This window comes from Artibeus jamaicensis, unplaced genomic scaffold (assembly GCF_021234435.1).
Source record: "Artibeus jamaicensis isolate MK-2021 breed Jamaican fruit bat unplaced genomic scaffold, CSHL_Jam_final contig_944, whole genome shotgun sequence".
In the NCBI taxonomy this organism is placed as follows: domain Eukaryota; kingdom Metazoa; phylum Chordata; class Mammalia; order Chiroptera; family Phyllostomidae; genus Artibeus; species Artibeus jamaicensis.
Window position 1 is genome coordinate 1860227 of NW_026522020.1, and position 27961 is coordinate 1888187.

General features: G+C 54.5%; 1 protein-coding gene across 2 annotated transcripts in view; it reads left to right on the plus strand.

Moving 5' to 3' along the window:
• INPP5D (inositol polyphosphate-5-phosphatase D) overlaps positions 1-27961 on the plus strand; it is a 110215-nt gene that overhangs the window by 76948 nt on the left and 5306 nt on the right. For both annotated transcript variants that reach the window (XM_053655249.1, XM_037143965.2), the window contains exons 11-25: positions 45-147; positions 2236-2432; positions 2892-3009; positions 5134-5230; positions 5730-5868; positions 6243-6351; positions 6534-6622; positions 11147-11228; positions 14310-14399; positions 16627-16740; positions 17930-18012; positions 20322-20409; positions 23307-23456; positions 24474-24570; positions 26322-26588. In XM_053655249.1, coding sequence (XP_053511224.1) covers positions 45-147; positions 2236-2432; positions 2892-3009; positions 5134-5230; positions 5730-5868; positions 6243-6351; positions 6534-6622; positions 11147-11228; positions 14310-14399; positions 16627-16740; positions 17930-18012; positions 20322-20409; positions 23307-23456; positions 24474-24570; positions 26322-26588 — 1823 coding nt within the window. The remainder of the gene's footprint in view (positions 1-44; positions 148-2235; positions 2433-2891; positions 3010-5133; positions 5231-5729; positions 5869-6242; positions 6352-6533; positions 6623-11146; positions 11229-14309; positions 14400-16626; positions 16741-17929; positions 18013-20321; positions 20410-23306; positions 23457-24473; positions 24571-26321; positions 26589-27961) is intronic.

Sequence of the window (27961 nt, forward strand, 5' to 3'; positions counted from 1 at the left end):
GTGGGGCAGAGGCCTTTCTGAGACTGTCTGCCTTCACTCCCTAGAAGAGAGAAGGCTTCTGCCAGCTCCTGCAGCAGATGAAGAACAAGCACTCGGAGCAGCCGGAGCCCGACATGATCACCATCTTCATCGGCACCTGGAACATGGGTAGGTCTGGCAGCCCCCCTCCCTCCCCTCCCTCCCCTCCTTCCCTTTGGGTTCTGCTTCCTGCCTCAGGCACCCTCAAAGGGGCGGAGGGAACATGTCTCCCCCGTCCCAGGCCCCCTGTATAGCCTCCCTTCTAGGGAATCCCAACCTTTTCCCTGAGCCCTGGGACTCTTGTTCCCCAGTAGCCGCTCGGTGGCTTATGGCGCGTGTCGGAGTTGGAGAGTACTGGGGGAAGAAACTGCGCATCTAGGCTGGGGCTCTTGGGCACCCGCCCGTCTTAGGCAGCTCCCCAGGGGCCCCGGCTTGAAGAAAGAACTCCTTCCTGGAGTAGCAGCATTGCCAGGGACAGACAGACAGAGACAGACGAACAGAGAGGGATGGTGCCCAATTAAATCTGAATTTCATATAAATGACAAGTAATTTTTAGTATAGGTATTTACCTAGAAATACATACATAGATACTAAGTATATATTACATTAAATGTACATATTATATGTTTATATACTAATATGTGTTATATACCAAAAATATAAGTGAATATAAATGTACTGAATATAAATTTTACTAACTACTTAGTATAACTATGCAGCTAGAAATAAGTACTAGATATATACCAAATGTATGTTATACTAAAAATTATACTCATATAGTAATATATATTTGTATATTAACTATAAATTATGCTGAGTAATTATCTAGTGTAAGTATTCATTAGGACATGAAACATAAATAGATATAGGATGTCCATTTAAATTTGCATTTCAGATAAACAGATACTGCATGGGACAAACTTGTTCTAAAGACCATCTATTGTTTACCTGAAACGCAAATGTAATTGGGCATCTGTCTCCCCAGCTTGGTCCTGGGCAGAGCGAGGCCCGCCCCCTCCCGATGCAGCAGATAGGTGCCCAGCAGCCCGGGAAGGAGGGGCTGAGCCTCAGCAGGGGCAGGGGAGACCTGGGAGTGAGAACTCAGTGTGGGGCTCCTGGCCCACCCACGGGGTGGAGGATGGGCCAGTCTTCCAGGATGGAAGTCAGGAGAGCTCCGGACTAGCTCAATTCCATGAGCTGCCAGCCCCCAACCAGGCCTTCACCCCTGGATATTCCAGGGGCCCATGCCCCGGGGCCTTGCACCCTGACACGTCCTCTCCCATGTTTCTTACTGACACTCATGCGCAGGTGCGTGCATGTGGGCTCACAGCCCTCGCCCATTTTTCCCTCTGTGAGCATGGAGGTCCAGATTTGGCTGGGCACGGTGTAGGCCGCCCTGTTGTACAACTCCAGGCGGTGCCCTTCACACAGGAGACAGTGCAGAGGAACTGGCTACACCAGGGTGGGGTGGGAGGGTCTCCCTTAGCAGAGACCACCGGCCCCCAGCATTCACACTCCCGCCATGAGACGTAGTCGGGAGCAGAGCTCCGTAGCAGTCAAGTTACTTCATGTCTTGCCTTTTTGGGACTTGGTAGCCAAGAAGTTGAATCTCAGGGAAAAGCTTACTTAACCTTTGAGGTCTTTGAGAGGAGAAATACATCATCTGTTGTATCTTTATTGAGCTACTTCAGTGCATTTTTCGGAGTGGGCATGGAGTAGTTCTCCTCACCCTTCCTTCCCCCATCTCAGTTGTGAGGTCAGACCTCACATCTGACCTTGGCTGAGGTCTCTCATTTGCAAGGAAGCCATGGAAGCCATGGTCTCCCGGCGGTGGGCCAGAGGCCCCATCCCAAACCTGTCTGCCCACTGGGTCGCCTTGACCATGGACTCTGTGCTCCTGGAGGGCTGTGTCTCAGTTACCAGTGTAGCTGCAGAGACTAGGCAGTGTTTGCCCTCATGTATACCTAGTGCCAGACACCACGTGGGCCTTCCAGTGTTGCGAGTCTTTGACACTTCACACGATCTTCACAAAGACACTTAACTGACCTGACATCCGGGGGACAGCAGTACCTGGCTCTGCATCTGAGGCAGTGGGAGGGGGGGCAGCCTGAAAGGTTTTCGTGTCTGTGATGTGCCACCCCCAGTGCCTCCCCCAGCTCTGTTTGAATTCTGCTCATGCACCTGTGACTCACTCGGTGTTGGGTTTTGCTGTTGAAGGTAACGCCCCCCCTCCCAAGAAGATCACGTCCTGGTTTCTCTCCAAGGGGCAGGGAAAGACACGGGATGACTCTGCTGATTACATCCCCCACGACATCTACGTGATCGGCACCCAGGAGGACCCCCTGGGCGAGAAGGAGTGGCTGGAGATACTCAGAAACTCCCTGCAAGAAATCACCAGCATAACTTTTAAAACGGTGAACAGCGGGTACCGCCCCGGCTGGGACTTCAGGGCAGCAGGATTTGCAAGGCTGGCCAGGGGCACCTCAGAGGCACGGGTTGGCTTGGCATATTGGCACTCGGTTCCTTAAAATGCCTGAGTGCTCAGTGGTCCACCCCTCCCTTCCAGGGCCAAAAAGGGGGACCTGTATTCAGAAACCTAGAGGGCCTATGAGTGCCCCTGAAAGTGACTGGGGCTCCCCTCTGCCCTGCCTGTGCTTGTAGATTATCTTGAAATTACTGAAACCTCATCAGGGTCAGCTCTCATCTTTAAGATACATTGTCCCATCTGTGGGACATCGTTAGGAGTCCCCCCAAGTCTAAGGGTTACAGACAGGGGGCCCCACACCCAGGAGGCGAGGGCTAGGTGGGCATCTCTATCTCTAGGGCCAGGCAGCACACTCTAGCGAGGGTCACAGCGCTGTCCTCCCCACCAGATCGCCATCCACACGCTCTGGAACATTCGAATCGTGGTGCTGGCCAAGCCGGAGCACGAGAACCGCATCAGCCACATCTGCACCGACAATGTGAAGACGGGCATCGCCAACACCCTGGGTGAGCAGGGAGGGGCCGGGACATCCCCAGGTTAAAAACCGAGTCTCACATCCTGGGATCCCCTCGGTCCTGGGCAGACCAAGGTGGTCGGTCCCCCAGCCGACACTCACCCGGGTCAACACCAGGACCTGAGGGCTCTGGCTGAAATGCAGGTTCTGACTCTGCTGGTCTCTGGGGCCCGACTTTCTGTGTTTCTGACAAGTCCACGGGCCCCACCTTGCACGTTGGGGACCTAGGATGGGGTTCACGGACTTATGAAGGGCGAGAGAGGAAATTCTTGAGCTTTGCAGGCTATGTGCCACTCCTCGTCCCTACTGCTGTCACACAAAAGCAGACACAGTTGCATGAGGTGCATGGAAGGGGCTGTTCTGTAAAACTTGGCTCCCCACCCAGGCGGTGGCCTTGAGCTGGCCCCAGGTTGTGGATTGCTGAGCCCCCGTGTGGGCCTGGACTGATTCAGGTGGGATGCAGAAAGGCTGGCTTCCAGCTGTAAGCCAGTGGGACCAATTGGGTTGCTTCAGAGAGTCGAAATGAGGGCAGAGGACTCTGATTGTGTGAGTGTGCGTCTGTGTGTGGGTGTGTGAGCCTGTCTGTGAGTGTGTGTGGCAGGCGCCCCACATGGGCCGTGAGCGGAGGTGAGGGTGAGGCCAGCGGTTTCTGGGGGTTGGAGTCGGGACAGGAGAGTCCCAGAGAGAACAGGAAGTAGCAGAATTGCCGCAGGCAAACGTGAAAAGCTGTCTCAGCTTTTCTGCTGACAAACCTCCCACTGCCGCGTCCACACCCCCGGTCCCTCCTTCCTTCCTGTCGCAGCGGCTGTCCCGTTGTGAAACCCACCCTCTGCTGCCTAGGAACCTCCTGGAGTCCTCGTTTGGTCTCTGCCTGTGCTGCCCGCCACCCTCCACACACCCCCCACCCCTCCCAAGGAGGTGGAGCTGGCTCATCCCCAAGGCCTTTTTTTTTTTGTTCTAAAGATTTTATTTATTTACTTTCAGAGAGAGGGAAAGGTGGGGAGGGAGAGAGGGAGAGAAACATTGACGTACCAGAGAAACATCAATAGTCTGTTTCTCTCGTCCCCTAACGGGATACCTGGCCCACAACCCAGGCATGTGCCCCAACCAGAAATCAAATTGGCAACCTTTTGGTTCTCAGGACAAGGCCCGTCCCACTGAGCCATACCAGCCACAACTGGATCAGCCACGTTTGAGTGTTAGTACATAAGCTCATCGCTGCTGCACTGGGACAGACTGGGCTCTCAGGCGGAATCGCATGGGGCAGACTCTAAAAGGCCAGACAGTGCAGCTTTGAGGCTTTGCGGGTCATGCAGCCTCTTACAACTAGTTACTCAACCCTGCGGCTGTGGCTGTGCACCAGTAACATGCTATTCGTGGGTTCCGAAACTTAAATTTCATGTCATTTTAATATGTCACAAAATATCAAAAAACCATTTGGGCTGGTGGTGGACCCCTGTTTGCCCACCCTGACCTAGAGGTCTTGGCAAACCCAGATTGCGGGGCCTAACCCCGGAATTTCTGATTCAGCAGCTCCAGGGTGGGGCCTGAGAATGTGCACTTCCCACATGACCCTGATACCGGAACAGACTTTGAGAACCACTGGTCTAGAAGTGAGCAAAACTGGTAGAAAAAGGGGGTCCCCGTGCGGGACCACCAGGTTTGGTTTCCCCAGGGACCTGGAGTCAGCCAGGTGCAAGGTCAGCCGCCCGGCCCTGGCTCCCTGTTCTGTATCTTCTTCCCAAGGCTTCTGGCTGCTTTTTCACTGTCCAGCCTGCCTGGCATGTGGGGGGACTGAGCACCCCTTAGGGGGAGGTGCCAGGATGGGTTACCCTGGCAGCCTCCTCCCTGGGCCCTGCTGAGAACCCGAGGCTGCTGGCCATTCTCGTTTTCTTCTCCTGAAGGGGTCTCAGCCTCCTAGGTCTGAGGAGGCTGAGACCTCAGTCCCTCCTTCTCCTCAGTCCCTGTCTCCTGTTCCATCTCTTCTCCCAGATGAAGCTGTGTCGCTTGCTTCCTTTCCCCACACCTGCTTCTCTCCGTCTTTCCTCACGTTGACTTCTGCCACATGACAAGTCCGCCCCTTTGGCATTGTGACTTCTTTCTCCCCTCCCTCTAGGGAACAAGGGAGCTGTGGGGGTGTCATTCATGTTCAATGGAACCTCCTTGGGGTTTGTCAACAGCCACTTGACTTCCGGAAGTGAAAAGAAACTCAGGTAACAGCATTTGTTCCACAAGAGCCTCTGTTGGGGTTTTGTGCCCAGACAGACCTCACGCCCTGGTCACACTGTCCTGGTGGCGGCTGGGACCCCATCCTCTCGGCGTCTGGGGGCTTTTCCCACTGTATCTTCACAGTTGTAACTTTCCGAGTGGCTGGATCTCATCGGGAGGGCAGAATGGACATTTTTTGTGTCATTAACCTAGTACATAGACACTTGAACGTCACTTCTTTCTAGAGTTACAACCCCCGCCCCCCCCCAGCGTACCCTCACAGGGGCCTGTCGGTGGCCCAGTGGTGAAGACAGCCTTCTAGAACGTTCACAATTCTGGTTCCCACTGAGCACGTGCTCCCGGGGCTCTGGTGCGTGGTCTGTTACAGCAGGGGCCAGAAATCTGAGTCTCAGTACCCCCCCCACCCCGCCTGCTGCCCCTCCGAACTCCGCCACGGTGCAGTAGGGGCCCTGCACCGAGGCGGCTGCTCTGTCGGTTCATTAGGCGAAACCAAAACTACATGAACATTCTTCGGTTTCTGGCTCTGGGAGACAAGAAGCTGAGTCCCTTCAACATCACTCACCGCTTCACCCACCTCTTCTGGCTCGGGGACCTCAACTACCGCGTGGAGCTGCCCACCTGGGTAAGGAGCTGCCCACCCAGGGCCGGGGCTGCCTGTCTGCGCAGGCATGAGAAACAGCAATGGGGACGTACGTGCCTGCCTCCCGAGTGAGGTGTCAATACAATGATATTAAAAGACAGCGCAAAGAAATACAGTGTCCTTCGGCAAATCTGGAATAGCCAGGAACTTAGGTTATCGGGTTGGGCTTCACCATTGCAGGGTTTTCTCTGTAAAACAGTGGTGCCAAGAAGCACCAACCCAGCAACCCCAGGCGGGGACCGGTCTGATGCAGCATCGGGGGCTCTGGGACCTGGGGTGGCAGCAGCGGGCGGGGACATGTGCCCCCACCTGTTGGAGGAGACGGGAGTCTCACAGCGGCCCTGTCCTCGCCCCAGGAGGCGGAAGCCATCATCCAGAAGATCAGGCAGCAGCAGTACGCAGACCTCCTGTCTCATGACCAGCTGCTCATGGAGAGGAGGGAGCAGAAGGTCTTCCTGCACTTCGGTGAGCGCTGCCCTCATTTTCCCTGGGACCCTCTCCAGCTTCTGTCTGCCTCCCCTTGTCTCCCAAACATCCTCACCGTGGGTGGGGGCAGGATCATGTACCGGGAGGTGAAGGGAACTTGGGGTCTCCCGGTGTGAAACGCTGCGCAGGGAAGCTGACGCCAGGGCTTCGTTTGGTTTCAGAGGAGGAAGAAATCACGTTCGCGCCCACCTACCGTTTTGAAAGACTGACTCGGGACAAATACGCCTACACTAAGCAGAAGGCCACGGGGGTGAGTGCTCCCCGCCCACTGTCTCCACCCCTGGCTTTTGGGTCTGTTTCCATAAAGGCAGACAGACTGGGAGGAGCATCCTTGTCCACCAAGCAACAACAAAAAAGAGAGAGGAAACTAGAAATCACATTGTGTCACAGAGCAAGAATCCGGTTCGATTCCCGGTCAGGGCTCATGCCTGGGTTGTGGGCCCTGACCCCAGTTGGGGGTGTGTGAGAGGCAACTGTTGGATGATTCCCTTTGTTCTCTTTCTCCCTCCCCCCTCTCTAAAAATAAATAAATAAAATCTTTTAAATTAAAAGAAGAGGAGAGGCTGGACAACCAGGCTTACACACTATAAGGAGTTGGACTCATGACTTCTATGCTATTTACCTTCTGTCCATGTATTCAAGGACTCTGAGAGGATTAAAAGTGTTGTTTCCTTAACTGGGTTCTGGAGCTCATTTAAAAGAAATCCTGTGATCTGCCAGATCTGCCAAGTGAGTCCTCACGAAGCTAGCGTCTCTGCCGCCTTGTCAGAGCCATTGCAGACGTACAAACACAGTAGTTCCCACCGGACAATGCAGGTGCCAACTCTGGTCGGCCCCGGAGTGCCAGTGAACACCCCATGGGGCCACTGGGGTTCCCAGGAACCATGAGTGGGGACACTGCAATAAAACGTTCATTCTTGTCCAACAGATACCGACTGGTACCCTGGGGTGGGCTGGGTGCTCTGCTGGGCGACGGCAGATCAAAGGGGAGTGGGCTGTGGGCCCCCCACCCTCCCCAGAGTTGATAATAAAAAGCACAAGACAAGACAGATGCACCAGAAGAATTTGATGATGCCAAATGCAGAGAGGAGCAATCAGGGAAGGAAGTGATCATCTAGGGCGGGAAGAATCAGGAAAGGTTGTTTTGGGTTTTTTTTTTTTTGAAGGTTTTATTTATTTTTAGAGGGGAAGGGAGAAAAGAAAGAGGGAGAGAAACATCGATGTTCAAGGGAAGCATTGATCACCGGCCTCTAGCACACCACCAACTGGGGACCTGGCCTGCAGCCCAGGAAGGTGACCTAGACTAGGAATTGAACCAGTGACCTTTAGATTTGCAGGCTGGTGCTCAACCCACTGAGCTACACCAGCCAGGGTGAGGGAGGCTTCTTAAAGAAGAGCATGTGTGGTGCCTTAAAGAACAGCTTGGGTTTCAACAAGAAGCCATGACAGGGTTCAGGGGACTGATCCGTTTCTGGTTGAAAGAATCGCTGGCGCAGATGCTGAGGCAAGAAACATGTCCACTGTCTTCCGGGGGACCCAACCCAGGGAAGCCAGGCCTGCAGCGGGGTCCTGAGGCCAGACTGCTGCAGTGGCGAGCTTCCTGGGCCACGAGAGGCCTAGGGGAATGGGGGATGATCCAAACACTGCCCGTGAGCACCCCCGGGCTTCCCCGGGGCTCAGGGGCACGTGGAGGACTGGAGCAGGAGAGGAAGGCCAAGGGTAGGGAAGATGCCAGAACAGAGACGTTACCGAGGAAGAAAAGATCCAGGACTGCTGCCCCTTGAGTGAGGCTGAGGCCTCCCCAGAGCAGGACACCCGCTCAGGACAGCACCCCTTCTTGTGAGGTGTCCGCTTGTGACTGTGTGGCAGGTTCAGGGGGACACGTTTGGGGCTGGTGAGGGGGTGGTCTGGTTGGCTTGAGGTGGAGAGGGGGAAGCCCCAGATGCCAGATTAAGGTTTTTTGTTTGTTCGCTTTGTTTTGTGTTTGAACGTTTATAAGAGTTTATTTGAGTGAGGCAAAACCGATGACACAGGCTGGAGAGCAAGGTCTCAGATGTCCCAGGTTAAGGTTTACATTTTCGATGGGTACCAGGGAGCCAGCGACCGTTCTGCCTGGGGGTGAGGCCAGGGGCAGGGCAGCTGGCAGTGTCACAGATGCACAGAGCACCCCAGTCTGCTTCGGTGGGAGGGGCGAGAGCGGCGCAGGGCCCAGTGCGGAGGCCCTGGGGTGGGTCCAGCTGAGAAATAACTGGGGTCTGCCTCGGTGAAGAGAACAATGAAAGTGGAAGAAAAGAAGAAAAGCAGGATATGTTGATGGGTCTGATGGCCATTGATTAAAAACTGGGAAATCAGAAGGCAGAGCTGACTTGGAGGAGAAAGAATAGAGCTTATTTTCAGACTTCTGTAATGGGAAATCTCAGACAACATCCAGAAGCAGTTCAAATACTAGGCTGATGCTAATGAGAGAGGCCAGGCTGAGCCATAGACCAGTTGCCAGCCCAGAGAAGACAGGACTGAGTGGAGGGTGAGGGGAGAAGAGCCGGGCAGATCTGGGGGCAGATCTGGGGGCATCTACGTTAGGAGATGAGAGGGCGAGGTAGAGACGACAAAGGAGACGAAACACATTTGCTCGCGTGGGTGGCGGGAAGACCAACCAGGCAGTTTGCATCATGGAAGCTGGGGTGACAGACTTGGTGGTGATAACCGGTGTGACATGTGGGTGGAGAGCGCATGTCATTCAGGTGAACCTGGCATGGGGAGCTGAACTTGCTGCTGAGAGGTTTTGGTGGGTCTTAAAGGAACCGGGTGTGCAGGGTCTTGGAGGTGGGATCCCGGCTGCAGGAGGCTGGCTCATTACCAGGGTCGTGCGGGTGAGTCATTGGCGCAGATTTTCAGAAACGCAGGCATCTGGGGCTCATCCCGCAGGTTCCGAAGCAATAGATCGGGGGTAGAGCCCTGCTTTCCTCATCTCTGTCATTCTCAGGGGAGGCCAGGGCTGCGAAGTTCAAGGTCAAGAAGTGACAGTTTGGCGGCACCTGTGAAACTACACCTACCCCATGATTCAGCCGTTCCACTTTGGTGTAGACCCGAGAGAAATTAGTCCATTTGTTCCCTAAAAGGCAAATACAAGAATGGTTTAACAACTTTGTTTACAATGTCCAAAAGCAGAACAATCCTACTTCCACCCACAGTCGAACAGACAGATGTGGTACGTACGTACAATGCAACGCAACCCGGCAGTAGCATGAAAGACCTTCCATAAGCAAGAGCGTGAGTGAAAGAAGCCGGACACAGAGAATGTACAATTGACCTTCGAACCACACATGCAATAGAAAATCTACACATAACCTTTGACTCCCCCAAAACTTAATCAGTAGTAACCTGCTGTTGACCAGAATCCGTACAAGTAACATAAACAATTGATTAACACATATTTTCTATGTTCTATACTGTATTCTTGCAACAAACTAAGCTAGAGAAAAGAAAATGTTATCAAGAAAGTCAAAAGGAAAAGAAAATACATTTATGGTACTGTACATACTTATTGAAAAGAATCTGCTTGTAAGTTGACCCGCACAGAATCTGCATCATGGAAGGGTCAACTGTACACCATTTATAAGTTCGAGAGCAGGCAAAATGAATCATTGGAGCCATTAGTCACAATAGTGTTCGCCTTGAAGACGGGATAGTGTTGACATGGAAGGGACAGGGGACCTTTTGTGATGGTGGAAATTTTCTAAATCTTGATCTGGGTAGTGGTTAAATGGGTGTATACTACCTTAAAACCTCCTCAAGCTCTGCATTTAAGACGAGTACACTTCATTCTATGTAAGTTGTACTTCAAGTTAAAAAAAGGAGTGGGCAGTCCAGTCGTAGAGGCAAAAACAACATTCTTGAACGAAAATTGCTAAAAAGGAGAAGGGAGAAAAATAGTTGAAGGAGATGGAAGAGGCAGGGTCTTTTAGGGTGAGCACCTTTACGTTTGGAGGCAGAGGAGAGAGCTAGAACTTAAGGAGGAATCAATAGGGATATTGATGAAGGGAGAGCAGTATCATTGCCAGGGTGTTTTGTTTATTACACCCAGTGCAAGTGCTGCTCACAAGTGAAGCCCAGAGAGGGCTCGACTTAGTACATATTGTTTGAATGATTGGATGGGGAGATGGATGTGTGGATGGACAGATGGACAGATGGATAGATGAGTAGGTGGGTGGATAGATGGATCAATGGATGAGTGGGTAGATGTGTAGATAGATGGGTAGATAGGTGGAAAGATAAGTAATTGGGAAGGTGGGTGGGTGGATGAATGAGTTGATGGGTGGTTGGATAGATGGATGGATAAGTAGACAGGATAGATGTGTGAATAGATGGGTCAGCTGTGATAGCTGGAGTTTGTTATTGAAGTAAGTAGCTGGAGAAGATAAACAGAGCCTGAGTTGAAAACACAGGTAGAGAGTTTCATCTGAGTTAGAAAAAAAGTAAAAGAATGTAAAAATACATGAGATTCTGAACTGGAGAGGAGGGTGGGTGAGGGAGCACAGCGGTGGGCCAGGCTGGTTCCAAAGCAGGGGGCCAGGAGTCTGAGAGTATGGGGGCACAAGGCAAGTGAAGGGGTGTGAAGCCGTCTTGGGGGAAATTCAGTAAAGAACCAACAGCAGACGAATTCAAGGATTGCCAAGGCCACGCCTTCATATTTTCTCATATTTCTTCATATTTACTCATATTCATGCTTGAGAAGTCACAGACATTTCACGAAACTTGTGACTTTGATTTGCAGATGAAGTACAACCTGCCCTCCTGGTGTGACCGCGTCCTCTGGAAGTCCTACCCCCTGGTGCACGTGGTGTGTCAGTCCTACGGTGAGTGGCCTGGGGGAGGTCTAGCTGCCCTAAACTGCAGGGCTCTGGTCTGTCCATCTGTGACACGGGAGAGCCCCCTGCAGCCCTGGCTGGGCCGCCCGAAGAAGTGGCTATACCCTCTCCCGTCTTGGGCAGCGACATGGCATCTTCCAGTTTGGGTAACATTTGAATTATGGAGCACTTTTTAAGAGAAACACAGATGTATTTCTTTTGAAAAGGGTGTATTAGGTTTGCACTATGTGGAAGTGGTGATTCTCATGGATCAAAAATAGTCAAATATTGGAAATTTGTGTGGCTCCTCCTAATACATAGTAAACACACATGTATCTGGGGAGATTTAAAGATAAGTTGAGTTAAATGGAAGAAAAGGGCATGATGTGCAATTTTAAATTAAACAAGCATGGGAAAATGATCAGAATGATTCAATAATTATTGACCCTGGAAGTTTATGATCTGAAGGAATTCTTAATTGCTTGAGTGCTTATTCTGAGAAGTGACTTGTTATTTCCTATCATTAGACCTACTGTGCTCTGCATCCTTAAAAATTCACAGAGTAGAGTTCCTTGGGACACTTTTTCCCAGACAGCAACATCCAAGGAGGGCCGTGGTTGGCCCGGTGTGTACCTCATGAGACCATGTCACAGGCCAAGGACCCCTAACATGCTGCTGTGACCCCAGGCCTATCTCACAGCTGAGGCCTCCTACCCTTCCCCATGTACTGCTGTCCAAGGCCCACCCTCTTGGCTCCCACCCTCTCTCAGGGAATCAGTAAATCCTCATGAGAACTCAGGTCCCGTAAAGTGGAACTGATTTTCATTGCTTCCTGTTATGCCTGCTTCCTGCTGTCTGGAGGGACCAGAGCGACTACCCTGGAGTCGTTGGAGGCATGCAGGAACAGGAAGGAGAAGTTGACGGTGTAGGGAATTGTGCTAATGTTATTTCACTGAAGGCTGGAGGGCACAGCAGAAGGGTTTAAGGAATTATAGGTGAGTGGGAAATTGTGGGGGCAAAGGAAAGAATGTCCAGAGCTGAGAAAATGGGAGTCTACTGAGAAAATGGGAGTCTACTGAGAAAATGGGAGTCTTATGAAGATGATATAACAGAATGTATCTGTTAGTTACTGCTATGTAACAAACTACCCCAAAACCTGGCAGTGGCTTACCATGCTCAGGGCAGAACTCGGGGGCCTCAGCTCTGCTCTGCTTGGTGCTGTCCAGCTGCACCCAGGCCCAGAGCGCACTCGGATCTGGGACTGGCTGGCCGTCGGCAGGGGCAGTGGTGGCCACTCAGTCATGAGACACTTTGCCTCCAGCAGGCTAGTCCAGGCTGCTGCTTCCCGGTCTTAGGGTTCCCTCTTGCACGTCCCCGACGTGGAAGTGCTCTCTTCTAAGTCTCTGCTCATCTCACACTTGCTAACGTCCTTATGACCGAAGTAAGTCAGTCCCGTGGCCAAGCACAGGCTCACTGTGCGGGGAAACACACAGGGTGTGGCTGCGGGGGTCTACCTACGCTCCAGGGCACCGTTAGTGCCGTTATGTTCAATACCTACCGAAAGTATTTTATTTATTTTTAAAATAGTTTATTTATTTGTTTGTTTATTATTTTGAGAGGTCGAGAGAAAGAGTGGAAAAGAAACAACAGTGTGTGGTTGCCTCTCATGTGTCCTCTACTGGGAACCTGGCCTGCAACCCAGGCATGTGCCCTGACTGGGAATCAAACCAGTGACCCTTTGGTTCATAGGCTGGTGCTCAGTCCACTGAGCCTCACCAGCCAGGGCCCTATCTAAAAAATTTTAAAGAACATATTTTAAACTGCTGCTTGTCCACCCCGTAACTTCTTGCCAGGACACCCCCTCTTCTTGGCTGCCACACACCTGCAGCCCTGCACACAGCCGACTCCCCTCCTGCCACCCTCTGCCGCTTCACGCAGCACCTGACCCTCCCTGACCTCCTCCTGTCTGTGTCCAAACGTGTTCTAGGCTGGAGCGCCTTCTGCCCCCTTCCCTCCTGTCTCAGAGAGGTGTGGGCTCCTCTGCCCCCTTTCTGGGATGACTTTTCCCCCTGGGCCCCTGACTTTATGCCCTCCTTCTCCCCTGTACCAGTGACCCCACTTGCTTCTCTTTTTCTGGCCTATCTCATTGTCGCCAGTCGATCCGATTGTTGCTTCAATTTGTCTTTCTGTTGGTCGTTACTGAGCAAGCATTTTTTTCCATGCTTATTAGCCATCTGTATCATTTTGTGATTTTTCTGCCCATATCCTTTGCATGGTTGAGGGATAAAATGTTTCTCTTTTTCTTGCTGATTTGCTTTGTAGAAAAAAACAGGAATCTGTTTCACTGCCTTCTGGGTCTCCAGCACTGTATCTCCTTTGCCCATCAATGGTTGGCATGTCCTGGAGTTTCCCCTTTGTCTCCTCTCAGCTCCTTCTGGTCTTTCCGATGGAGCCCAAACATCCTCTTCTGGTTCTGCTTCCACCGAACCACATGACTCCCATTTGAAAGATAAGTCCGCTGCCCTGAGTCCGCAGCCAGGCACCTCCACGTGGCTCCATCAAAAGCACTTAGAACTCTAGAACTGTGTTCTATCTTCTTACCTGCTCCAAACACGCCCTGCTGCCTTCCCTTCCCTCCAAGCCCCAAGCTCCTTGAAAGAGTTGGGCGCCCTCATTGTCTACACTCTGTCACCTCCCCTCCTCTCTGGTCCTGCAAGTCACCATGAGCCAGGGGAAAGTGCCATCTTTCTTACTGATGAGCTCGGTGACCTTAAATGCCCACCCTGCTCTCCAGTGCAACAGGGGGCTCAGACCCTGAGACTCTCCGCAGCTTGCACTCTGAGATCTGTGTTAGAAGTTGTGAGTCTTTAGGGAAAATGAGCGTAGGCACATCTGGGCCACAGAGGGGACAGTGTCACACACTGTTACTGGGGCCTTTGGGTGTGGTTGTGGGAGGTCAGCGGAAACACAAGTGCAAAACTTCTGGAGGCTTCCATAAGTGTGAATGATTTCTGCTGCGGGTTTGTCATCCCGGGGTTGACCAGAAGGCTTCCTCCTTCCCTGCTCAGAAACAGCTTCCCTTCCCCACAGGCAGCACCAGCGACATCATGACAAGTGACCACAGCCCTGTTTTTGCCACATTTGAGGCAGGCGTCACCTCCCAGTTTGTCTCCAAAAATGGTAAGTGGTGGGCAGTGTCCATCCCTCCATTGTCCACAAAGACAGGGCCGTTGGGCACCGCACTGTGGTGGCAGCAGCCAGCTCTCTGCACGCACACCCCTCCTTCCGACACCCGTGGCCCAGCCACTTCAGGGTTTCGGGCCAAGCACTTTCCTGTCCTCTGCAGCAAATACGTCACTTTTTAAGCCTCACTTATAATATAGCCTTTAAAATGGGGTAAGTGAGCGTATTCTACAGTGGGGCACATTTGCCACCAAAGACACTTCCGGGTGGGGCCCGGGTGACCAGTTATTGGTACTGCATTTATCTTAGTATGTTTTGAGTTTGTCTCTTCTGTGCAAGGCAAGCAATACTGGTTTCCCACTTAGTCTTGTGGTAGGCCTTCTTATTTAAATGCAGTTGTTAAAGTTTAAAAAGTGAGTCTGAAGAAAACGTAAGTCACTGTTGGTGCAGGCGTGCAGTAGAGAAGGTGCACATGTGAAGACGGGATTCGGTGACTGAGTTTGGGAAACGCTCGAGTGAGCGATACTCAGATTTACAGGTGATTTTCGAATGACCCAGCTCAGCCCTGGTCACTGGGCCACCCTCATCCCAACAGGGACCTGGCGTTCTCTCCAGCGTGTCCAGTCCTGGGTCTGGGTGACTGGGGGGCACCGTTGTCACTTTCTCTGCCAAACCCCCGCTTCTGTGGTCAGCAGACAGCCCAGACTCGTTCAGAAGGCCGAGCCAGCCCTGCACAGGCTGGGACAGGCTGGGACAGCCTGTGCCACAGTGTCCTTCGTGCTGTGAGGAATGTGGGCAAGGCTGGAACAGCCATCTGGGGACATCCCTCTGTGCCGTTGGTCCCCAGCAATGGGACCTACCCTCCTTAAGCGGCCATGACCCACCATCCTCTCTCCTCCATAGCTCTGGCCACTCTGGCTTTCCAGAACCTTCCGCCTCTTCCCCAGCTCCCATCCATCTCCCCTTTCTCTGAGTTCCTGCCGCACCGATGGGGAGGACCCTGCTGTCACACCCTTGATGAGGACCCTCATTGCATCCTCAGGGTCTGGCCTGCCTCCCCTGGGGGGGACTCAGCACGGAGCAGAGGCCCACAAACACCCACGACCTGGAACGTCTACCGAAGCAGAGCCTGGCCTGGGTGCCGTGGTGCTTTAAAAAGGAGGGAAAAGCAAAGTGAAACAAGCCAGGCAGAAAAATAAGTACTGTGTGGAATCACTCAGTGTGGGAACTTAAAAAAACAATAGCCGATTTCACAGACAGTAGAAACAGACTAGGGTGGTGATTCCCAGGGACGGGTGTGGGAGGCGGTGAGGGAAGTGGGGAGATGTAGGTCCGGGGTGCAGGCTTCCAGCTCTGAGATGAGGAGGCTCTGGGGGTCTGCGCCTCAGCCCGGTGGCTGCTGTAGGTAATCACACAGTGTCATCTTACCGCGCGCAGGGAATGTGCTGAGAGTAGGCCTCGAGCGTTCTCACCCCACCCCAAGTCCCCACAAAAACAGGTGATGATGGAAGGTGATGGGTGTGTGAATTGTCCTGATCTTTGTAATCATTTCACAATGGGCACGTGTGTCAAAGCTTCACTGTATTGTATACGTACACGCCTTACGTACATACCATTGTATTTGTCAGAGGTTCCTCAGCAAAGCTGGGGACGAGAAAAGGACAGGAGAGATAGAGGGGGTGTCTGTCCTTGTTCCCCGGTGGCTCGGGGTTTACATGAGCGGACTGAACACCTGCTCACAGGCAGCCTAGGGACACTTGCAGAAGTGTCGTCTCCAAATAGCCCTGAGTACAAGTTACCTGAGCACCAGTGAGTGGCAGGGGCTCGGAGTCAGGAGGGGCGGTGGCTGTGCCTGAGGAAGGAAGGGCAGGGGTTCCGACTGGCCTGATCCGCCGAGACCAGTGGCTCTGCCGCACCAGCTCTCTCTGCTGGAACTAACAGGGAGACTGAGGCAGCGAGCTTAAGGACATGGCCTGGGACCACATAGCTCTGATCTGGGAACATTTGGCTCATCCCACTCTGTCTCCACCAGTTTGTGACTCGTCACAGTGACTGTTGCCACCTTGGGGATGCTCCATGTGGGTGGTGGGGCTTCAGGAAAACCTCTCCCCCCCGGACTCTCACCGTCCCTGGCCCTGGGGGGCAGCGCCGTGCTGGGGGGCCAATTTGAAGCTCCCTGTCTCAGGCACACCGTGGGCCCAATCTCCATTGTCACCTGTTCCAGGCCCCGGGACTGTCGACAGCCAAGGGCAGATCGAGTTTCTCAGATGCTTCGCCACCCTGAAGACCAAGTCCCAGACCAAATTCTACCTGGAGTTCCACTCGAGCTGCTTGGAGAGTAAGGGCTTGTGGGACTTCCTTCTGCTCAAGTTGCCTTTCCATGGGTGGTCCTTTGCCCCATTGCTCCTCTCAGGGAAGGACTCATGGATGCATTTCAGGGGGTCAGAGAAGTGGGCGTGCAGGCAGAGGGTACAAGGGGACACCAGTGGTGTGGGGGAGTCTGCGATGCTCCATTCCAGAGACAGGGCAGTCACTGAGGTCACAACCCCTCAACCCCTTGCAGGTGACTAGGCAGCTGGATCCTTTCCTTGCCCCTCAGAGCAGAGTATAGACCACTCGAGGGTCCCTCCAGGCCCAGCTCTGATGGAACCAGAGGGTCCTGGGCGAAGGTACAGAGCCCCTGGGGTCAGCACCAGGCCCCGAGCCGCCTGCTCTTCCCCGGAGTCCTCTGCTCTTTCCTGCGCCACGGACAGCTTTCCCAGGGCGTCTGGAGCCTCCCCTCAGCCAGCAGCAGTTAGCACAAAACTCCCCTCTCGGTGACACTTCCGGGCATGTTGTCTGAGGCCGTTCCATGTGGGCAGACCTGTGGGGTTCCCAGGTCTTCTCTCTGAGATGGTCCGGGCAGTGTTGGTGGTAGTGGTGGGGTGGGGGACAGGAGGTGAGGGGGTGGTGGAGAGTTCCAGAAATCAGGAAGAAGACCCGCACCCCTGGCTGCAGTGCTGCCCCACCCCCTCCCTTCTCGGACGCCCCTGGGCCCAAGAGACCCACCTTCTCCACGTCCTGTGAGGTCTCCAGGTCCCAGTTCACCAAGCAGGGGCAAAGTACTTCCAAAAAGGATGAGGACTTTTGTGTGGGTGTTTTTAATAAATTATTGAGACATTTGCATACATCTCTATGGAAACAGCATATTAGGAGGCTTAAATTAGCCTTTCAAAGGCTGCCATCTTGAGCGGCGTGGGAGAGCTGTCGGTTCCTAGTCTCCTTGCCTGCGAAGCTGCGATTTCTTTGTTGCCTGGTTTGTCACACAAAGGAGCCCTTAAGGAGAAAAATCTGATTTTCCTAAAAATAAGTAGACCCCGTTGGCAAATGACCATCCCCTGTGCCGAGACAGAATCCCCAGCAAGCCCGACCCCCAAACGATGCCGTGGGCCCTGCACCCCCAGGAGGCAGGTGGCACTTCCACTGGCCCAGGTGGGGCGGCCCTGGGAGCCTGTTCTCTGAAAACCGGCCTCCTTGTCCTCCGACAGGTTTCGTCAAGAGTCAGGAAGGGGAAAATGAAGAAGGGAGTGAAGGGGAGCTGGTGGTGAAGTTTGGCGAGACCCTTCCAAAGGTAACTCAAGAACAGGACACCCCCAGGGCCGGTCTCCCAGCCACGCAGCACTGGACAGTGACGGCGCTCCATCTGGTGCCGAACTTGGACAAGGCCACTGCAGACCTGCCCGCCCTCAGCCCCCGGCTCTCTGTTCTCAGTAGTGGTTAAACTCGGTCCTGTGGCTAGTGGCCCCAATGTTTCTAAATGGATTTCAATTCCTATAAGGGGTTGTGGGAGGGATGCAGAGGTTGCCTTGGCTGACCACATGACTTGACAAAGAAGGAAACTGAGGCAGATCTTAGAGAGGTTTGTTCATGGTCACCCGACTTCAGTGACAGACCAAGGACCCATGCCCCGAGGCCCCCACAGTGAGTGAGTGCTCCTTTGCCTGGTCAGCCCTGACTTGGCTCGGAGGGTCAAGTGCAGATGTGGAGAGGAGGCCATTGGCTCCTATGTGGACGTGAACGCAGAACTTGAGGTGACTGTGGCCCGTGCGAGCAGAGGGCTACAATTTAAAACACGTAGGCAAACCTTAGTGGGAACACATTGGTCTTTACTGCAGAAAAGCCCAGTTTTCTCCCTGGAACCCAGGACGGTTTGGGGATGTTCAGTTGATGGTGAACACATCTGGGTGTGCATGCTGGGCGTCACACAATAAGGAGGTGGCACAGGGGCAGTGTGCAAGGCTGGGATGATCTGTCACATGGGGCGGGGTCTCGGCCTCTCCCAGAGGGTCCCCTCAGAGGTGACACCCGAGATGAGTTTTGGAGGATGGTTTCATGGCTGGAGGGACCTGTCCTCTCCCAAGGCTGCGGGGGTGTATAGGCAGGTTTTGAGGGGCTGGGCTGCCCGCGCTGGCACTCACTGGTGACTGGAACCAGCTCTCGGGCCACGCTCACGAAGGCCCTGTCGTCTCAGAAGCAGAGGCCACGCCCAAACCCCAGTATGCTAGTCCAGGTGCACTCTGACTGGGGGTGTAGCTGTCAGGCATCCTGGGCTGTTTTCAGGTTCACCTGCATCCAGGTGGATTTGGGCTCCCACCCACCCTCCTGCTTCTCCCAGCTGCCCCCACGCAGCACCCAAATGCTTGTTTCCTCCTGTGTTCAAGTCAGGAAGGAGGCCCGTGTCCCCGTCCCTGCCACACCCTATCCACTTCAGGGACCCCTAGGTACTCCTGTCCCCACATTCTGACCACCGCCAAGACCCAGTGCTCCGTCCCTGTTCCCTCCTCTCCCCCACCGCCACCTCCCACCTGTCTCCATCCTTCCGTCTTCTTGCCCAGGCATCTGGAAGCCTAATGGAATTTGCTGTGGTGCCCGTCTCATCCTGGCACACCCTTCTTTATCCGAGAGCTCCCTGGTGGCTCATGGGATGAGCCCAAACTCCTTGGCTCCCAGCCCCCTTCATCTTCAGCCTCATCTGCTCTTGCAGCCCCTCAGGAACCTCACGGCCTCCTGCTCCCCGAGCCCCTCCTCTCACTTCACCCTCTCAACCCCTTCGAGACGCCCAACACTCTCCTGCCACCTGCGCCATGGTGAGGTGCACACCCAGACATTCCCCGTCTAATGGCAGCCCCCTGCTCCCGCTGCTTCCCTGGGAGGGCGGGGCCTCCTGCTTCTGCAGCACCCAGCCCCGGGTCTAACTGAGGCAGCCACCAGGCCATGAACAGAAGTCAGTGAACAGAATGGTTGGTGCATCTCTGGAACCCCAAGATGCCTCAGAGCTCCCACTGCAATGTCCAGTCATTTGTTCTGGAACTTTCTGTCACTCGACATGACACCAGACCCACACCAAGGGTCTCTATCTGGGTCTCTCTGTGCCTCTCAGCCACTGAGCCACCTACCCACAGGATACTCCAGACCCACCGGGCATCCGCACGGGCAGACACATAGACCTCGGGGTGCCACCGTCACCGCAGCCTCCATCCTGGGAGAAGCCAGGGCTAGAGCAGCCCCCTGCTCGGGGGCCTGAGGTGGGGTGGGTGCACTCGGAACTGGTTTCTGGTCCTGTCCCTTTTGGCTTGCCTGCCTGGCCCCTGGGGATGGCAAAGGAGGGCAAGGGAGACAGTGAAGGTGTGGCATGTTTGGGGCCTGGGGGGCAGTGTGATGGGGGGGACGGGAAAGGAAGTTAAGCCCACCATCACCTCGCTGGGTATGGAGCACCTATGGCTTCCTTCCTGCTCTCTGGGCACGAACAGCAGATTCAAATGTGCTTCATCACAACACCTACAGGCCTGCTTTCTCCAGCATTCCCCTCCTCTGGGCCGGCGACCCTCACCTGCCTGTCCCTGACCTGTCTCCTCTAAGCTCATGCCCTTCTCTTTGCAGCTGAAGCCCATTATTTCCGACCCCGAGTACCTGCTGGACCAGCACATCCTGATTAGCATTAAGTCATCCGACAGTGACGAGTCCTACGGTAAGGGTCCCGTGGTCCCTCAGATGCCTTATCTGCTGTTCACTGGTGGCCTCTGATGTCAGGGAGGCGGCGGCATCTCCGTCACAGGAAGCCCACCTGCCACTCCTTGCCCTAGGCCAGGGCTGCCAGGGAACAGTCACTGGTCAGTCGCCCCTTCTGCTGCAGCAGCCACTCCCCCCACATCCCGAGACTGCTGTGTCCGATTCAGTGCCGGATGCTTCGCAGGCATTTTAAAATTTTATTCTGACAAGACTGTATGAAGCAGACACTATTCTCCCAGTTCATAGATAAGAAAACCGAGGCTCGGCGAGGGTGAGGGACTTGCCCAAGTCACAGAGGTAGGAGCTGGCTGAGCCCTTATCTGAACCCAGGTCTGCCCAGCATTGCACAGCGGCCCGGCCAGTGGACCCACCAACTGTGCTATGCTACTAGGGAGACATCATCCTCTGTTAACATCGTCGGCCTGTCCACGGCTCCAGCCCAGGGTCAGGCACTTGGCACACTCAGTGTGTCTACAGCATGGAGTGAGAGGGTAGGTGGCCAGAGGGAGGCTGGAGGCAAGAGCCTGATCAAGGAGCCTCGTATAAACCTAGGGATAAACACCTGGTCCTCGGAGCACACAAACGTGTGATCAGCCCTCCCTCTTACAGACGTGTTGGCAAGGATCCAGGTGAGAGGCAGGTCCTAGTGAAAGTAATGGCGGTAAAGATGGAGAGGCTGGGTGAGTCTGAGAGGTGGTGCGCAGGGACACGGTCTGGCTTTGGGAACTGGGGACAGCGGGGTGAGGACGGCCCTGCACTCCTGGTTCGAGGAGCTGGGCTTTCCGTTTCCTGACCCCGGTCCGCTGTGGTGAGGGACCGGCCCAGGGGGCTGACAAGCACAGCCAGAGGCTGTGGCGTTGGGGACGAGGTCAGAGCTGGTCTGAGAAGGCGGCAGGGTCATGATGGCAGATGTGCCCGAGAGACCCAACAAAATAACTCATCGTGGCCCTCGGAGTGACTCGGGGACCATCGTGGCTGTGGTGAGATGGCATTTGCAGGTGGTTAGGGAGTGAATGGGGGAGAGGAAGAGGGGGGTCTGAGGCAGGCGAGAATGCGAACCCGGTCTGGGGAGGGCATTTGCTTTCAGCGGAAGGAATTTGAAGGTGCTCAGTGCTGACGGTGGAAGGCTGGAGACAGGCGTGGTCACAAAAGGTACCCCTGGGTGCTGGTCACCCGCTGTACAGACTCGGCCAAAGCCCTGGGATGGAAGGACAGTCACTGCCCTTGTTGCAGAGGTGAGGACATGAAGTGACTTGTTCAAGGTCATGGAGCTACTTTGACAAACTACTGTCAGAGTGACTTTGACAAGCTACAGTGTGGTCTTAGACTCGAACCCAGGCAGCCCAGCTCCAGAATCATGCCTTTAACCCCCTCCCAGTACAGCACTGGAAAGAGGGTCCCTGAGCCGGGGCAGGGGCAGACAGAGCCTGGGGTATCGGGGCTCTGGAGCTGAATCTCCTGTCTGTCACGACGGGGAAAAGAGAAAGGCTCCGTGTGGATGCAGAATCCACAGGTTCGGTGGCAGGAACCAGGAACTCGGGTCTTGTGGGTCCTATTTCCTTGATCAGTACAGTTTGCCTCCTTTGTTGCCTCTTCTCGGAATGCGTGCTTGCAAAGAGCACGCTGTAATAGTAACAGAGAAAGACCCCCCGGCAGTCTCCCCCCACCCCACCCCGCTGCACCAGTCCTTTCTGTTGTGGCTTCATGCTTGCATCTTTACGCATGTGTACACAGATTTCTACCTTTCTAGTCGTCCGGAGATGCCATTTATATTCTACTTTCCTTGCCTTGTATTCAGTAAGACCCACTTTCCGTGATTCTCCCCCACGGTCCTCGTGATTGTTGCCTCGTGAAGCCTTTTTCCTGGCTTCATAATATTCCCTGGGTGTGCTGTCTTCTCATTCTTTAAAGTCGCCTTTATTACTATTACTGCCAGTGATATTTGTTAGTATGATCAATGAAGCTGAGATGGATCTATTTGGGGGCATTTTTGTTCTCCTGAAGCTACATTTTTTTTAAAATTATTTGGGGTCATCTCTTTAGGATGAGTTCCCCTGTTTGCTGGTCAGAGCATAAGAACACGTTCATGATCGTTGGCCCTTGTTATCAAGCTGATGGCCCATGCTGACCCTGCCACATCCCGGGGCATGGGTTTGCCCGATCCTGGCTGGCACTGGGCATCTCCTTCCTTCTATTTGGGGCAGAGTTCACATCCGTGAGAGCCCCTTGGTGCTGCCTTCATGTGCGTGGCTGACGGCTCCCGAGGCTGGATGGGTTTCCATTTATTGAAATTAACCAGCTACAGTTCTTTTGTGTGAAATGACTGTTTGGGTGACCTGCCTATTTAACAGCTGGGGATTCAATTTTGAGGAGTTCCTCGTGAGTTCAGATAAAGTCCCGCTTTGTGAAGCTGACTTCAGTGAATGGTTCCAGTCAATCATCTCATTCTCTTCCCCCCCACCCCCCACCCCCGTATAAAACTTTTAAACTTTTATATCCTCTTACCTGTCAGTCTTATTTTGTCATTTCCGACAGCTTCAAACCTTGGAAAGTTGTCATTCCTTCCAGCCGCCAGATTAGGATTTAATTCTGTTTTTCCTCTGGATTCTCTCTGATTTCCTGTATTTTTCACACCAACCAGTCTACATGGAGTTGGCCTGCTGTAACTTCTGAGACTTCTCCCCAGGTTGCTGGGGCCTTCGTCGGTCTGCGGGTTTATTCGATGGTCCCCGCCTTGGCCATTGCTTCAAAGGCCCATCTTTGTTTGCAGAGCTAACTCTCCGGGGCAGGTTCTCCATGTTTCTCCTGTGAAACGGTGGGGTCTCGACCTGACTCTTGTCCCTGCCATGCCCCCAGGTGAGGGCTGCATTGCTCTACGGTTAGAGGCCACGGAAACTGAGCTCCCCATCTACACGCCTCTCACCCACCACGGAGAGATGACCGGTCACTTCCGGGGGGAGATCAAGCTGCAGACCTCCCAGGGCAAGATGAGGGAGAAGCTGTACGGTAAGCAGGCGCCACCGCCCCCACCATCCCCACACCCCCTGCAATGCTGCAGGGTTAGGGACAGGAGTGAGGCTCCTCTCGGCAAAGCCGTTGACTGTGCTGCCTGAGAGCCAGGCATCACCCTTGTGTGGTAGGCAGGGAAACGGAGGCACAAAGTGCTTGGCTGAAGGTCATACGCTGAGGAAGCAGCCAGACCCAGTGAAGGCACAGGTGCACCCGGTGCTGGGCAGAATTTGTAAACGTGATGGGGTCCTGTCTCATGTGACAGCAAGGCAACAGGGCTCCCCGCCTGGGGACTGTCTGGCACCCAGTGCTCCTTGCGGGGCGCTGGGCCATCGGGGTGCTGCCTCGCATGGACGGGGGAGCTCCTTTCTCTAGCAGTACCTTGGGTTGGAGTGAGGGGACCTCTACAACCATACACTAGACTTGGGAATGAAGACACGTCCCATCTGTCCTTTAAGCCCATGAAGGGGGGGGCTTTGGTACCAGAAGTTCCGGGGTAGTCACCTTGTTATGTATGTATTTTTTAATTAGAGAGGGGGAAGGGAGAGAAAGAGAGAACAGCAATGGGTGCCTCTCGAGTGCCCCCTCCCGAGAACCTGGCTCGCTACATAGGCATGTGCCCTGACGGGGACTCGAACTGGTGACTCTGGTTCGCAGGCCAGCACTCAGTCCACTGAGCCACACCAGTCAGGGCTGTATATTTGTTTTATTAGGATCTGCCAAGAATAATTTGCCTGCTTTGTCCCTTGCCAACAAGGGACAAAATTTGGAAGTGTCACATGAAATGACCTGTCTGGGTCCCATGTACCAATTCTCCTCCCTCTGGAGCCATGGCAGACAGAACTAATCAATCACTGAACTCTGGTGAGGCGTCCAAATCTAGCTGAGCCCACCTTCCCAGGCAGCCAGCATCCACCACGCACTCCGGCAGGTCCGTAGAAACCTCTGCTCTCCTGGTCCGGACTCCGCACGCTGGGCCCTCACTCGCTGTCTTTCCTGGCCCTCTCCCTGCAGACTTCGTGAAGACCGAGCGGGATGAGGCCAGCGGGCCCAGGTGTCTGAAGAGCTTCACCAGCCACGACCCCATGAAGCAGTGGGAACCTGCCAACAGGTAGAGCAGGGGGGTCGCCAGGGTTTCACTGCAGACGAGCTGGCCTTGCAAACTCAGGACCCAGGGGAGGGTAGGTGGAGCAGAGAAACCAACGACCCGGAGGGGAAGAGGCGCTGTCCTGCTTCCGGCTCCAAGGTGTCGGTCCACTAACCTGCAGCCTTGTGGGGATTAGTGTGACTTGGGTTGACACCTACTGTGTGACGGGTTCTGGAGAAACCAAGGCAGAAAAGTGCTGTCCCTGACTTAGGCACTCATCGCCCAGACCGAGGCCCCATCCAGGAGAAAACACGTGTGGAGACGGCTGATGCCAAGTCTCCTGTGGATGGGCAACATGGGCAGTTTTGGCCCTGTAGACAGCCAACGCTGTCCTGTTACTAAGGGGAGAAATCACCGGAAGCAGGGTGAGGGGGCACACGCAGGCTGCTCTTGCCGGAACCAGGACTGGCAATAACGGGCCATTGTAAGTGTCTCCTCAGCTCTGATGGGGCCTCAAGTCCCAGAACGAAGCCGGTGAAGGCTACCACAGTCTCTGTGTCTGTTTACCTGCTGATGGGACGTCCAAAAGCCACTGCAGAGCCCAGTGTGCTGGCCCCTTTGGTCCTGACACCACCTGTCCATCCATCCAGCTCCCACACACGCCAACCCCCCCCCCACCAGGAACACGGGAACTCACATCTCCAGACCATTCCTTTGTCTGCTTCCAACTTCTGGTGGCTGTAGCCATGGATGCTAAGTATCTCCTTCCGATCCTTTTCTCCACTATTATCCCATTGATGAAAACATTGTGGCTCTCGCACGTGAGCTCGGCTCCAGAGTCGGGGTCAGTGCAGGCCTGCAAGCCATCGTTCTTTCTACTGGTAAGCGTGTGAATAGCAGGCACGAAACCAGGCTGGCTGAGAGCATGGGCGCTGGGAGGGTCCATTTTAACCTGGATCCTCAGAATCTGGTAGTTTGTTCTCATGATGGCGCTGTCTTACGAAGAGGGACAACAGTTCTGTCCCCAAGAGGCAGCACGGTGCTAGTGTCTCAGGCCACCTTGCCCGAGCCTGGGCCATCTGCTCAGACTGCCCCATATGTGAGGCTCTAGCCTTGACCTTTGTGCCCTCATCTTCAAATGCCCACGTGGCCACTTCCATTCTCACGCTCACACGCCGATGTGCACGTTGAAACGTCTTGGGAGAGACGCCCCACGTGCCTCCACCCCAGCCTGCCCTCCTGCACGGCCACTTGGCCCCGCCCTCCTCGACAGCCCTCACTCCCTTCTCCCCGCTGGCTTGTGGGCCCTCGGACCGCCCCCGGAGCAGTTAAGCCCCTCATCCCTCAGGGCCATGGCAATAACTTGTCTCTTCCTCATCCTTCCTGCCAGCCCCGCTCTGCCTCTTTGGTGACTCAGTCAGACTTCAGCACCGTGGAAACGCCAGGTGCCCCGGTCCCTGAGTGGGTTTGGTTTGTCTCCTCCTCCACCAGACCTGAGCTCCAGCGGGGCAGGGACTGTACTGCCTCCTTCCCAGCCGTGCTCCTGCTGCCTGGCCCAGGGCCCGGCACTCCTGGGCGTGCAGAAACTGCTGTGCCTTGCGAATGAATGAACGGGTGGGTGGGTGGATGAGTCCACCCCCCCCCATAGCGAGGGAGTGGAGGACATCCTGAGGGGTGCTGAGGAACATCGGAGACACTGTCTGCAAGAGGTCAGACACCTGACCCACAGGAGGGAGGGGAGACCTGATACGGGGCTTTGTGTGTGTCACCCACAGGGTCCCTCTCTGCACGGGCTCCAGCATCACTGAAATCATCAACCCCAATTATATCGGCATGGGGTCCTTGGGGCACATGAAACAGGCCCTGTCCCCCGACCAGCAGCCCACAGCCTGGAGCTACGACCAGCCGCTCAAGGACTCCGCCCTGGGACCTGGGAGGGGGGAGAGCCCTCCGACACCCCCCTCCCAACCGCCCATATCACCCAAGAAGTTTTCGTCCTCCACAGCCACCCGGGGCCCCGGCCCCAGGATGCAGGAGTCCAGGTGAGCGCACCCTCCGCTGAGGCCTCCCCGGTCCCCGGGGCCTCGCTGCTGGGGACCCAGCCCCGATAGCAGCTGCAGGAGGGCAGGGGCGGATGTCCGCCTCGGTCCCTGACTCATCCTCGGGGCCTGGAACGAGATGGGCACCGGAGAAGGACATGTCGTCCTAGCCTGTGGGTGTGACTTGAAAGATTTTTTAAATAGAACATTTTAAAGATACCGTCAAGAAAAAGACTGTATTTTGCCGTGCATAATGCACACCCACGTTTTTGTGTACATTATACACGGGGTTATTATACCCAGGATGTGTGATCATTATACCCATGCAGGATGTGCAGCTTATTTTTCCCTAAAAAATTTGGGCAGAAGACTGCGCATTATACACAGCATCGTCCAGCGCCCTTGTACTAAAATTACATGTATTGGAAAATACATTTCTAGAACCAGTGAACCCTTGGGCCGCTTGCCACTCCCTGGAGGCCCCCGAGGAACAGGGGTGGGGGACTTTCCACGTAGAAGTCCCTCTCTGCTCCCGGCCACACGCTGCCTGCTCCCCCATGTAGCTTTCCTGTCTCTGCTGGTAAGAACAGTCGGGGAAAGAAGCGGCTGAGGCCAGGAGGGAGCAGCTGGCTTGCGGAGGGAGGGGCTTGGGCCCGGAAATTTCAGGAAAGGCCTGGAGGTCAGAGAACGCTGACCTGTGTCTAGAACTACAGGGGTCAGGGGGAGAGAGCCAGGGAGGAGCCCAGGCCAGGCAGCCACCGCCACAGCCGCCCTTCACGAAGCCACGGGAACCAAGCAGACTCACTCATCAGCATTGTGTGGAACCCGGCGAGTTGCTAGTAGCCGTGCGTGACAGATGGACACGAAAAGTGCAGAGCCCTGTGAAGATGTGCAATATAGCACTGGCATCGTCTTTCCACGGTGGCTCTCTTCGCTGTTCGTGATGGCTTCGGGGGGGCCACCCTCCCCCCTTTCCGGGCTGTTCTGTGTCTCTGTCGTGCTTTCTGTCACTAGAACCCAGGGACAGGAGTGCTGTCTGACAGCATCTCCCTCTTTCCGCTTCTGTCCTTGTCGAGAGGCAGTGTATAGTTTTATTCCTTAAGCTTTTTCTCTAAAAAAAAAAAAATTAAAAATGGGTAGATGAATGGAAAGGGAGGAGGGTGGCCAGCAGGAGGGCCAGAGAGGATCAGCGAATGGACCTGCCCCGAGCCCACCATAGCCCTCTCTGTACCTCAGTTTTCCGAATGTGTTGATGATGTTTAGAAGGAAGAAAAAATGAAACTGAGGTTGGAGGCTGCCTTGCTGGGTGCCGAGGTGCCTTTTTAGCAAAGTCCTCTCTCCACCAGCCCAGGAAACCGATCTGTGGACCACCACAT